This window comes from Phaethon lepturus, unplaced genomic scaffold (assembly GCF_000687285.1).
Source record: "Phaethon lepturus isolate BGI_N335 unplaced genomic scaffold, ASM68728v1 scaffold31727, whole genome shotgun sequence".
In the NCBI taxonomy this organism is placed as follows: domain Eukaryota; kingdom Metazoa; phylum Chordata; class Aves; order Phaethontiformes; family Phaethontidae; genus Phaethon; species Phaethon lepturus.
In genome coordinates, this window is record NW_010554547.1 from 1 (window position 1) to 14,038 (window position 14,038).

The following is a 14,038-nucleotide window of genomic DNA, read 5'->3' on the forward strand; positions in this document are numbered from 1 at the left end:
ACCTAGTGTTTCTGTGATTCTGTGATATAGCTTTCCAGATATTCAACAAATAGCAATAAGGAAAGGCAAAGATAAATTTAGAGATATATCCAAAGGATTCTTTTCATTGCCAAGTATCAACTGTCACAACTTAGATAATTATGACTAAGATAAACTCAGGGGCTTAGCAGAACAGCACACACTGGCAACACAGAAGAGAAAGAATGTTTTAAGTGGCTGTCTGATGCCAAACACAAATGTAAAAAACACTGTAGATCATTACGAGCTGAGCATGAATTCTATGAGATTGGGGATGGCATCCAAATGTTGTATTAGTGCTAAACTTGACACTGACACCACCCTTACACTACTACTCTTTTACAACCTCTGTAATACTGTAACTGGTAGAGGTCTTGATTATTTTGTTGTCCCTGTTCTTCAGCACTCCCATTTACTAATTAATACCAGACACATTTTTGCAAACTTGCAGATGAAAACTTGCCTTAATGGCTACCTCTGGTTATCTGGTTGATAAAATTAAAATTATATTGCTTACTTAATTTTCTTCTTTATATTTCAGGAAGATTATTTAATACCTTTGCTAATTTTTCTGTAGTGTCACTGACTGCAACTGAACAACTGCCTGCTCCACTTTAGCGGTGACAGCAATTGGCAACAGAAAAATAAATGAACAAACCTTGGTTATAATCTCATCGTTTACTTTTTTATTTTGTCCTTTTTTTCCCCCTCCTTCTTCAAACTGAAGTGCTACAGATGCATATGCATAGTTTCTTACTATACGTCCCTCTACGGCCACTTCTCTTGGCTTCACAAAGTGCTGTAAGACCAAACACTCTGGGAAAACATGACATTTAAACAGTGTACACACTGCACTAAAACTCGTGTATGCTCCCTGCCAGCATTGTCCAGGGCTTCCCTTATAGGAAAGGTCTGATACTTAATACATAAAGATAATTCAGATCACTATGGAAAACAGGTGAAACTACATTATAATTTGCCTTATTGAGCCCCAAAATTCCCAATTTTTATACTTGACTTGTGGAACTCTCCCTTGAGAACAATGTGTAATTAAGATCTTAAACAGTTTTAAAATGTATAAATCACTTTACCTTTCGGTAAATTAAGGCTTGTCACTTAAGAAATTTAAAATCCAGTTAAAAAACAACCTGAAATTGTGTAAGATGTTTCATAGTGTTTTATTCCCTTCGTGGCTGAACAGGCTGAAAACTGAGAGGTTTGGCACTATTATCAAACCTTTTTAATAAAAGGTAACCGATCAGTAATCTTTGTATGCAAGTACAGGAATACTCCACTTTTAAAATTAGGTCATTAAGACTCAAACATTCTGTAAGATACCCCAGTAATATATATATTTTAGGACTGTATGGTGACTGAACACTGATAAGTCTGAAACTGTCCTTCCTGTCCTTTCAGTAGGCTTCGTGTTGAAGACAAGTTACACGTGTACAGAACTAAGAATCAAATGGCATTTAGATTCTAATCCAGGTCTAGTTTGACTATTAGCTTCTCAGTTACAGTGAATATATCTGGCAAACTTTTTTACAACTGGGCATCTGGTGAGTGAAAGCAAATGAGCTGTGCAGTACATTCTATATACTATGTTTATAGAATTTGAAAGTGGATGGTTAAGTTACCAGCACATGTTTGTTTAAAGAGATAGGTTAGATTTAAGAGATAGCAAAGCAGGTGCACAAGAAAAGGAAAACAATATATCCTCCATTTACTTTTTCTAGATACTAGTAACTTATTTACTATAAGATCCAAGCACCAATTTTCTACACACCTGAAACAGCCTTGTTAGACACTCTGCTCTCTGGGGCCTTCTTTCTATTTTGCTCAGCCCCCTTCATTGAGGTCTTAGGGGTTCTAATTAAATATAAAAGAGTTAATAAGTCACTTGCATCAAAGTTGAAAGGCTGTATCCAAAAATATAAAGACACTATCAAACTGTGTTTGACAGGGAAACATTTTTTACAGTGTCCCACAGAGCCGCCTCCTGAGTACGTGTACAATTCCTATTGACATTATTATGGCTTAAGTAGATACATTAAATAGAACATCTCCCCATGAACAAATTTTTAAAACTCTATTCAAGAAACCGATTTAGATAGGATACTGTGGCATTACAGTCTACGTTTAAAAATATACATATTTCATTAAGTGGAAGCAAAGCTTCATGGAATGAATGTTACAAATAGAAATGTTGGAACAGTGTAAATGGAGACAATACACAAGAGGATGAGAACACTAAATATTTTCTTGCAGTATAAGGTAAAAAAAGCTTCATCACTCTCAAAATACTGTGAGAAGTAATTATTTTTACTTTGAACAGAAGTTGCACCAGTATGTGTAAATATTATTCAGAAATCACTGTGCTCTTGCACTTAGCATTTACTTTCATCTTTAGGTTATAAACACGCTATGCCCTTACCCTTGTCTGCAAAGCAGTCTGTGAACTGGGGCATTCTGTCCTTGATTTGGTTGAAGCACACTGTCAAAACACAAACTTTTATTAGTGCTTTTTCCCTTCTTTAAATAAAAAAAAAATCTCATAAGGAATACCAAATTATGCATCATGTTTCACATAACAAACTGCAGAAAGGCTGACAGGTTCTATAATGCAGATGACACGTAGGCAAAAGTGTTAGGAATTAAAATTCCAGAATAGGATTACTACTTCCATAATTTAAAATGAAGAAACAAACAAGCATACAGATAAAACTCCCTTAACAGTGCCTGGCGTTCCTAGTCATTGAGAAGAACATACAGGAAAAAAGGATTGAATTGCTTAAAACCAGCCAGTGAAGAATGAACTGTATTAGTAGGCAGCACATCTTCAAAGCTTTTGGGTAAGCATGGGATAAAAATGGTTTTTAAGGGATGCCAGGTATCTGACTTTTTATACTAGAAAAAGGTGCAGACAGGCCTCATAAGAGAAGGGCTGCTGTATTCCTGAACAGCAAGTATTGAACACTGTAATTTTTGTGATCTAAGCAAACAATCACACAATCTAGAAGCAAGACCTTTTCCTCGTAACAGAAAGCCCCTTCTTTTCTGACAGCTTTCTAAACACAAGCATATCAATGATTACATTGAAAAGTAAAGGGTGTTAGGAAAAATACTGTCAAACTGAAACTTAAGAGATACTAATAGTGTTATCTCAGAGAAAAACCTTGAACCTGAGCAGAGATTTAAAGCCATAAATAAATAATTTCTGAAGATAAACTTTCAGAACTGACTCTGAAGAAAATAAGTATTTTCTAACTTCTAATGAGCTAATAAACCCCTTTCTCAGACCATGCTAAATCAGATTTCATTACTGTCCATCATAATAATGGCAGGAATTGAGCTGATTGATGGCAAATGAGTGATGCAGATCAAAGAGTCTATCATTATAAGACAGTTCTTTAAACGCATCCTAATACAAGTAATCTTCACTCACCGGCTTTCAGGAGTTTTTTGTTTTATGATTATTTTTTTACTTGGCATTCCCATTTCTGAAGCCCTAGAGAAACAAAAGTATTGAAACATATTTAAATTATAAAGTCGTCATCTAGGTCTTAAACAGAAAGAGTAAGAGAAAACCTACAACAGGATCAACATCTGCATGTAACACTGCCAGAGCAGTACTACAGATTGTCACCTTTTACTCATGAGCAAGTGTAAGACAACCGTTCAGTCCACTGTGTTGCAGGATATTGCCTGCTACCATCCCCCAAAAAAACTTTGCCAGAGATACTCTACCAAGTTATCTCTTTTGCTAGGCACTTTAGAAAGATTGATAAAATAACTTGGAGCACTTTTTACAATTTACAAAATCAACCACAAACCAAGTGCACAAGGATCATTTTGCTCATCAGTGAAATGTAGCATAAATGCACAACTCGGAACATTTTTCTCCCATACAAACAAGAAGTCTCTTAAAGAGAGTGAACTACTATTAGAAAATCACCACACACCTCAAGACTTTTATTATTCATTCTTCCTACAGAAGATATTAGTTTGCAAAGAAGCTGTTACACCAAAAACTTCTTTTCACTATTTCTAATGCCTCCTACCCATCCTCTTGCACCCTGCCCACCATCACAACAAAGGGAGAACTGCACGTACTTCATGTACTTTTTCCTGTCCAGAGATTTTTGTGTAGCTGTGGAAAGCGTTGCCCTCTCTCTTGGGCTCTTTACTTTATCCTACAAAAGCACAAGAACCGATAATAACACTAGTTACTGCTCTTATTGAGTTTAACCCCATCGGACCTGCCCCTTCTTAAAAAAAACAAAATGACACAAACAAAAAAAACCCCAACAAAACCAACAGTGTTTTCAGTACTAAGCTCACATTCAGGCTAAATTCAAGGGGTTTTTTCTTTTTCTAAATTAAAGGATCTTCCTTATATGATCAAATTAAAAATATTTGTGTGCCATAATGAATTCTTATTTAAAGTATTAACTTTTTGTTATTACTTTGAACATGTTTTTCATTCTATTTTTTATACATCTACACACTAAGTTTCAACATAGTAATCTCCTAGTACACTGACCTCTTTTTTTATTTGAAAAAAGTTATCTACAGAAGCATAATTAAAGAACAATTCAGATTAAAAAAAAACCCTTTTTACTGGGTGAGGAAGAATCTCTTAAAAGCAAAATTATTCCATATTTAAAGTCTTAAAACAGTTTACATTCTCTTGACTGCAACACACCATTTGCCTGAGCATCTTCTCTTTACGAACTTCACGATCATGACGCAGAATATTCATTCTTTCCGATGCCTCCATCGTAAAAAAGATGTCATGGATGTCATACAGAGCAGCTCGCAGCTGAAAAGAGTAATTAAGGTTTTAATAAAATATTCAGTCAAGTTAACATTCCCATGACCATCAAGCTCTTCTCACTTTCAATTGAAACAAAACACTTGAAAATATAATTTTGAAATCTCTCTTAATGTGTCAGCACAAAAATGGAATCTTCTCTTCACAGCGATAGTTTAAACCTTTTACTTTAAACAAAGTTGCTGTGAAGGTTTTAGGTATTTATATTAAAGCAGGATAGCTAGGAAAGAAGAGGAAAAAAAAGGTTTAAATTGTGTCACCTGAGCCATTACTCTTTCATGAAGGGATGCATCTTGTGCTGAAACACTTCCTCTTTTTAACGGGGCTTCAGACTGAAAATTTTTAATGAACTCCATAGTATCCTGGGGAAGACGGGAAAATAAGATCAGGCACCAAGCATAATCCTTCACGACAAAGGAATCATTACAAACCATACGCATAGGACGTACAGTCTTTGTTTGACTTGGACCTTATGACACTAAGCAATGCAACAGTCAAACATGTTCACATGACAGATATTTACAAATTCTTCTGAAAGCAGAAAATGCATGACTTCAGATATGAGCAAGATACGAGCAAAAACAAACAGGAAGAGAAGCTGCATAATAAAAATGCTGATCTTACTTTTACAGTTTGCTTAAGATGTTTCAGTTTTTCTGTCCGCAGGAGTCTACGAGTGAGAAACCCCTTTGCCACAGCAGTGATCTTATCGAACTTCATTTGTATCTCTGGACTGAAAACCTTAAAAGAAAAGAAGTATCTTCTAAACATTTGATAAAAAGCAGGAATTATGAATTATTTCTCAAATAGCATCAATCAAGTAAGAAACAAGCTGTTGATAAGGGGTTTGGCTAGGCCAGAAGTACCTACCAAAATATTAATTATTGTTAAATGATTATTTTGCGTATATGAACAAGAAAAATATTCTATACAGTTCTCTTGTGTAATCAATGTCAATATAGGAAAGGATACTAAACTATTCTGTGAGATTTATTACTGCACAGCTATTATAAAGTTACCAGTGTCTTCCAAAAACTAGAGGGCTTTTTAAGCTATAAATAAACCTTTTTTTCCTTACCTGAGTCCACCTCATTTTGATCCTGTTACTTGGCCTAGACACTGAGGTTTTTATAACTCCACTACCTGATGGTCCCCAGAGAAAGAATGAAGTTTCACTTGTTGAAGCAAAGGTGTTAGGTGTTGTAGTATGAGCAAAACCTGCATGCAAAGCAGAATGTACAGTTCAACACACAGACTTTGTTCATAAAGTAATTACTGTGTGCGTATACACATATATACATAGATATATACACAAATACACACATGCAGCACTCCATAAAGAACAACAAATGCAGATAAAAATCAAGCACATACATAAACTTTAACTCTGGTTACAGTCAGGAAGCCTCTTTGGGCCTAAGAACAAGGAAACTCCCAGTGCTGTTAGTTATTCTTATTCAAATTGCAGATTATAATACTTGTATATTGGGAGGAAAAGCATCCGTAAGCTACAGCATGAAAAGTCACTTACCTAATGTTAAAATTGCTACAGAAAAATCTTACAAAGCATCTCAAAGAAAATGGTTTCAAAGTGTTTAATGTTGCGATCGTGGATTCTGAAGATGAGCAAGGAATAATCACACAGTTCAGCAATTTCACTCTCAAATTAAAGTTCCTTTGCTGTTTGCTGGTTTGAATACCCAATTTCCATTTGTGTTTGATAAGTGCATGTTAAGATACTCAAGAAATAGAGCTCAGCTCAGAGGTGGCAGCTTTGTTTACAAGGTCAATTACAGGCAAGAAGCAATCTGAGTATTTCTGATTCATTTCCTAGCAAAATTTACTAAACAGAAGACAAAACAAAACATTTCATAATGTTCTGAACAGGTGAGACGTGTTCCATCAGCTATAGCTGTACCTCCTTGCAGTCAAGACCCCTTGGCAGAGCCCTTCTACCCCTCCTACACAAATGAGAACACTTGGCCCACTGCTGTGCAGCTACCTGGCATGAGGATGAACCTTCTGTGACATGATGCAAGTCCACCTCCCCATCCTTCATCAAACCAATTTACTTTTAGCTTGTTTTCCTCAAAAAGGCCCTCTAATAATTACATACAAATGCAATACATGGAACAGTACAAGGATGGCTCAAACTGTGCTAAATGCCAGCTAGACAAAGATGCAACACGGAATTTGTTTTATGTATGTACTGAAGGCAACAGCTGTCCGCATATCCTGACCAACAAGTGCCCTAGGACAGGGACAGTGGGGCAGCTGGTCCAGACAAGCACTGCAGAGTAAAATATATCACAACATTTAACCTATATTCTACCCTCACAGTTTTACCAATGCTGGTAGAGTTTGCATTATGGACTGTCTCCAGCTGAGACTGCACACTTTCCAGCAAGCCACTTTCGCTTTTTTTCCTCCACTCCAACTCCATCCTACTGTTAATATTCACTTTGGAAATTTCTATTTCCGTTGTAGCAACCTTCTTTCCTTTCAACTTTCTCTCCTGCTCTTCCAGTTCCTACAAAAGAAAGAGTCAACTATAAGACTATTTTTCTAACTCTGCAAAGCAATAGAATATACATTTTAAAACCAGTTGCTTCCTGACAAACTGCAATACAACACACTTTGCTTAGAATTTGTCCTCTTTTTACCTTACCTTCTGCAATTTCTCCTGTTCTCTCTCTTGTTCAGCTATCAGAATTGACAGTTGTTGTGCATGCTGTTCTTCAAGTCTCTTCCTCATTTCTTCAAAAGCCAACATTTTTGTTTTTAAAATATCTTCTAAGAAGATACGTTACAAAAAGAATCAAGCATTAAATAATTTCTGTGTGATCTTTGCTACAGACATACATGCTTTTAACAGTAGTTTGCATCATCCATAAAAAAGCACAACATATCTTTGATATTAGATTTCCATTATGTGCTGCAAAGAACCTCATCATTTACTACAGCCCTTAAAAAAATGTGCATGTTCATATTTGTTGGATAAGCATGTTAATGGAACAGCAGTAACACCAACTGAGCCTATATTAAAATAAGGACACAAAAAAATCTAGCTATAAGAATAGTATACCTACACTTGCTGTAATTGTAATTCAGTAAATTAAAATTATTTATGCCACTTCAGCTTGATTTGGTAGAGACACATATAGACGTAACAGTCTTGATTTGGAAGAAAATACCTATATAATGATTTGAAATCTGTTAAAAGGTATTTTAATTCAGAATCTTTTCTTTTAGTAGTCTTATTTACACCTAATGGAATAAGACATTATTTTCTTAGCAAAACTAAACTTTCTACATTCCAATGGGAAATTAATATTTGTGGTGTCAAATGATACCTTGAGAATAAATACAGAATTCACAGAACTGATAACCAGTGTTTTAGCTGATGCTTCCTCATAAATTGTTTAATCAAGTATTTGTTCCAAATAGCTGTTATAAGACTTTTGACTCCAAGCAACTCCTCAGACAGCAATTACTCCATTCTGTAGCAGTCAAAAACAGCTCAACTATCAAGCTGAATTTCAGAATGGCAATTGAAAATTAGAGAAATAATGAAGTTGCTGAAAAAAAGATAATTTACACGCAACAAAATTTTAGTGTTTTGATATTATATACATACTTAGAACCACCAATGAATGACTAAAAATAACTGGAGGGTTTTTTTTCCTGAAAAATTTATAAACTGATAAAGTAAACTTAAGAAAAAGCCTCAACTACAGGAAATCTTTTACCTTTTGCCATACTATCAGGGACAGCATTCTTGGCAATGTAAACTGGTCCCACAGGATATTTCTGTTCTTGCAACCACTGCTTCTCTTGTTCTTCCATTCCAACTGTTAGAACACAGGGACTAGTTTCTTTTTGGCAGTTGTCGGTGTCCAAATCAAGTCTACGTTTTACCTTTTCAAAACTATTTTCTAGAAACTGCTCATTTGCTGCGGAAACACTTGGAGTGTCCATCTGCTGTCGCATATTCTTGTTCTGCATTAGTAGTGGGGATGGGTTTTCTACATCGTAAGATTTATTGAGTTCTACTGGTGAATTACATTTAGTATTTTCCAGCAAACTAGATGGTTTGGTTTCATTCACAGCTAGGAGCTTCTGTGTTGCTGTAGACTGACTGATGGCAAATGGCTCATTCAATTTTGGAGCTACAATATTAGTACTAGTCTCTACTTTATATGGCCCTCTGCTGTCCATCACTACCTGTCCTTCCACTGTAGCCGACAAAGTTCCTTTGCTTTCCAAGTGTCCAAAGGAATGGCGATTTGGTTTGCCAACCCCCAACCCATCACAAGGGCCTGAAGAATTCCTGTTAACACCAGGAACTCTGCTAGGGCAAACCATAGTGAAGTCCACCATGAACTTTGGCACTGATTCGGACACATTATTTTTATCCGCAATATCTTGCATTATTAAATCCATCGCTCTACCCTTGCCTTTAGGACTTAATTCGTAAGCATTCACAGGGTTATTTATAACAATGTGTCCCATTGATAAAGGTCTTGGGCGCCTTCGGTGCATTTTAGGGCTCATGCTCGGCTCTGGGCTCGGCAATTTGGCATAAGAGCCTGTGAGGCTCCTGACAATGCTACTGTCACGATCAAACATAGAATTCTTTTTAAATTCTTCATCCGAATCCGAATCCACCAGTGGGGGTGTTCCAACTCTCATAGGTATGTCCACTTTAGAAAAACTGGATAAAGTTGACATACTTGTGTTATTTGTATGAGTAGAGGCACCTTGAAGAAGGGTATTTGATTTATTAAGACTGGGTTTATCAAGTGTCAGAGCAGTGCAACTTCTGCCTGTCAGCTTTACCCTTTCTTTCACAGAGTCAGTTGTTTTAACTCCATCATTTTCTTTGTCTGAATGACTTTCACTCATACTCCTCTTTGAATTACTTTTTGAGCTACGCCTGATTTGCTCTTTCTCTATGTACTCCCTCGATTTCTTCATCAGGTTCTGAAGACTCATTACGTATGGATCTTGGACTTCCTCGTCCGGTGGCAGCACTCCTAGTCCTTCTTGCTTTTGCAAAGCGTGTGACACAAGCTTACTACGCATGTTATCAGGAGATGCAGCCCTTGAACAAGGTGTATCTTCTGAGAAGTGACTCTCACTTTGCTTTGGAAATACATTTTCTTCTGATGCTTTAACTACTTCTGTCACATTTGATGTCACCTGCTCAGCAGCATCTCCTGGCATAGGTTCTGGTGTCTTTTCAAGTGCTGTGGGACCATGCCTGTCAGGAGAACATGCCAAATTGACATCTGATAGAGTTGTGAAGTCAGCTGAAGCTTTTGAATCTGAATCAGGGCAAGTATTCTCAGCCTCCCGTGCATTCACATCACTCATACTAGGTCCTTTTCTGATCTGCAAATAAAAATTTAAAAAAAACACGTATTTTTGATGAAATCTCCTCAGATTCCTGCAAGCTTCCCCTGAATTTAAAAAAAGAATGCTACCACCTTAAAACCAATAAAAATTTTCAGTTCAACTGTTACCGATTTCCTAAAAATTACAGTACAGAGCTCTTGGCAATGAGAAAGAGGTTCTTGGAATTAAAATATAAATTTGAATAATGCTCCACTCAGCATTTTTACTGATACCAAGTATCTGAATGCAAAGATGCCCTCTTTTCCATAAGGTAATTTGGATATAGTCAAATAAATGTATGGCTTCAAATTATCTTGCAAGATTCCTCTTAAAATATTAATACATGCTTGTATTAAATAAGAAAAGTAATTGAAATAGTACAGCATGAAATATAGACTAATCTATAGACAACTAAGAACAAATCAACAGAATTCCTAATAAAAATAGTGGCACTATAAAATAATTTGTCAAATTTCTTTAATAATCCAGAGACAATTAAATACGAGTTTTCATTTGTCAAACACTTGAAAAACAACTTTATATGTGAGAACTACATGCTACTTCTAGCCAGCATTTGTTTAAAAGGATTTTCACACTAAAATTATCCTATAGGTTATTCTTTGTGTTGCAACTCACTTACCAAGGACACCTTTGGGGGAAAAAAAAAGTGAACTTATTTTTGTATTGAACATATGTTCCTGGTCTGCTCTTCAAATCCCAAGCCAGATGACTGTTGCCATGTACACTCCAGTAAACAAAGCAAACTAGTAAGTTTTGTTTGCCACCTTAGTAACTCAACAAATTCAGTGTTAACTGTACTTGTATAAGCAACAGGTTAATATAAAGACTGTATTACAACTGTTTCAAATGCAGATAATACTGCTTGATTAGATGTATTTAATATTCTTTTCAATTTAAACCTCTACTAAATTTATCACTGAAGCAGCAAAGAAAACATAATAGTTGCAGTAAAATTATAAAGGCATAGAACAGAATTACAAGTTGTTGTGAAGGTACTTTTAATTCTGTAATCATGAGAATGAATATAGATTATTTTCTGATTAAACTATGAGCTTGCAAATAAAGCAAGCCGGTTGCTCTAACACTGAAGGGTTTGTTCATTTGTTTTTACAATCTATTCCTTTCAAACACAGTTACAAAAGCAACAGTCAGTCATCTGGTGTGGTCAGTCTTTTGCATATTTCAAAAGCAGCAGTGAAAAGCAAGTCCCATGCATTACGAAGAATGTAGATATTCTCACTAAATGATCAATTATCAGGTCACGTAGCATGAAATACTAGCAAATGTTGGTTCTGGAGAGTTAACTGCTCCTAATTTCATGCTTATATTGGTGAATACTTAAACCCCAGCACTTTCTCAAAATGTCTATAAGCAGAGAAGGCGGCTTTGGACTAACACAACCTGAACATTTTCAAGAATCTCCTGAACACGATTCAATAGAGCTCTTTTCCGGGAGTTCTGTCTCCAGGTCTCTAGGTCCACTGCTTTCTGTTTATATTGCTGTATTTCCTTTTTCTTTTCAAGGCTAAGCTGCAAAACAGGGTGTAAGAAACATTGTTCATATCACTAAATGCCAACTTCAATACAGAATTACAGAAATAAATTAGAAAGAAAAACAAAAAAATAAAACAATAGAAAAACAATAATCACCTAAGTTGAGACTTTACATGCATTTTAAACAACAGCTTCTTTTTAACCCACTGTAGTTTTTTAAATGGGAGATACACCAAATGCCTTCTTGGCACACATGCAAATGAGCATAAATGTAAAAGGGCATTTATAAAAAATTTGCATGAATGTTACATGCTACAGCACCAACTTCAAATGACACAGGACTCAGACTGAAGGATGGGTCTTTCCCAGTCCCCTATGGATGATGGCAGGATTATCCGGTAGAGCCCTCTGTGACCCATCTTCCTACCTGTACTCAAACTATTAAGCTCTATGAAGCACTAGCTCACACTTGCCCTCTTGAACCAGAGGTGAATTTCACAACAAGACAGGAATGTATGCAAGCAGTCTTCTGGATCCTTTCAACAATCAGAATCTGAAAATCTTCTGAGTTACTGCTTTAGAATATGTAGCTTGGATAAAAGTCAAAACTAGATATACAAAACTACATATACAAAAATTTGTTTCACAAAGTTCTACAAAATTAAATAGTCTCAAGTCAAATTATGCATTTCTTCCATGAAACCTTAAAATATCCATCCATTTGTTAATGAAAAATATTACAATATATCATTTAGTCTCCAGTGTATATCTGTATCATGATTTTTGGAGATCATTGTTAGAGAGTCTCTCCATTCATACTTCCCATCACTGAAACAAGGAAGTCAGCTGCACTGTTGCACAAACCACCAACGGTCTTCTCCTAGGCTCTGTTTGCATTAAGCATAGAATGACTTAACGTAATTGATGAGCCTGTGAAATACATTAGAGGAAGCTGCAAATACATGAGAAAAAGAAATTTACTTAAAAGCTTTTTAACGATCTCAGTATTTCCTATTTGCACTTTTTTTTGGACACTTTTAAACAAACTTACATATTCAATATTTGAAATGTCAACATGATTTTACATCAAATTAAGCCCAGCAAAGAACATTAATCTATTTAATGCCACATTTTTATTCCCCTTGTGAAGATAACAAGTTTCAAGAAATTAAAGCAAACTGTAGTCAATGCGGAAAAAAGTACATTTTATCCCTTTACTTTGAAAAATTAAGGCTGGGAATGCTTAGAATATGCTAAGCAGCAGGCCAGATGATACCTCAAACAGACCTGTACCTCCAGTGGAATCATTACATGTGGATATTGAAGCTAGTGCCAATAGCACCCTTAGCACACCAGGGAAGAAAAGAAAATAAACAGGGGGGAAAAAAAAAAAGCCTTACCAGCGGGGAAAGCACAGGAACTCCATAGAATTGAATGAGGGAGATATTTTTGTGCTGAACAGTGAAAGAGGTTTCTCTTTTTATTACCTCTTCTTGGATTCTGGAAAGATGCTTCTTACAGAATATTTCATAGTCCTCCATCTTCATGTTAACTAAGCTGCAAAGAATAATAGCATTACTCTTCCATGTACATCCAAGACCATGAAAGGAAAATAACACCACAACTAATTCTGTATCACTATATTCCAGGAAACAAATTATACATTAGAAAAATCATTTAAGTTTCTTTTCTTCCCATCATTAAAAAAAGCTGCAAAGTTGTTCTTTTTTTTCCCATATAAAAAGAGAATCCATATATATGAGTGAAAAAAGATGACCATGGGCACACTGAGAAGAAAGCAAGCATTGAAATAATCAAGATTTACAAAACTACACATGCTACAGATAATTTTCATAATTTCTGCCAAAGACTAAACCTTTAAGGTCTCCCAGGACTATCAAATAGATCTGTTCAACTGTAAAATAAATAAATAAATAAATAGCATGCAGCCAAATTTTAAAAATAATTTTAAAAAAAGCATTAAGCTGGTATTAAAGCAAGACCAGCCTTTACATTTAGAGGGCTGAGAGGAATTTGTGTCTCACTCCCATGAGCCTCCTCCTTGATACATCGCTATGTGAACACACGCCAATGCTTCCACCAAAAAAATAAACTACAGCCTTTTTTTCCTTAAAAGAGCCTATATATCTCACACTCAAGCTCATCCCTTCCGGAGTAAGAATTCGGAGCCCAGCATCTCCTGGCCAGGCCTGCCAAGGCTTTTGTTCCCCTCGCACACCCCTTCGACTGATGTCTGCCTTCCTCCGGCCCTCC

The 14,038-nt window shown here is 35.9% G+C and overlaps 1 protein-coding gene across 1 annotated transcript; it reads right to left on the reverse strand.

The window, feature by feature from the left end:
• Window positions 1-676: 676 nt before the first annotated feature.
• CCP110 (centriolar coiled coil protein 110kDa) lies at window positions 677-13,311 on the reverse strand (the record flags this gene model as incomplete). The annotated part of the gene is made up of 14 exons (XM_010291897.1): window positions 13,165-13,311; window positions 11,672-11,800; window positions 8,602-10,246; window positions 7,521-7,645; window positions 7,199-7,382; window positions 5,931-6,070; window positions 5,477-5,593; window positions 5,113-5,214; window positions 4,724-4,840; window positions 4,132-4,211; window positions 3,464-3,526; window positions 2,453-2,512; window positions 1,805-1,887; window positions 677-834 (listed from the first exon to the last, which is right to left on the reverse strand). Coding segments are annotated over exons 1-14 (3,150 nt in total), but the record flags the coding sequence as incomplete, so codon positions are not given.
• Window positions 13,312-14,038: the final 727 nt, after the last annotated feature.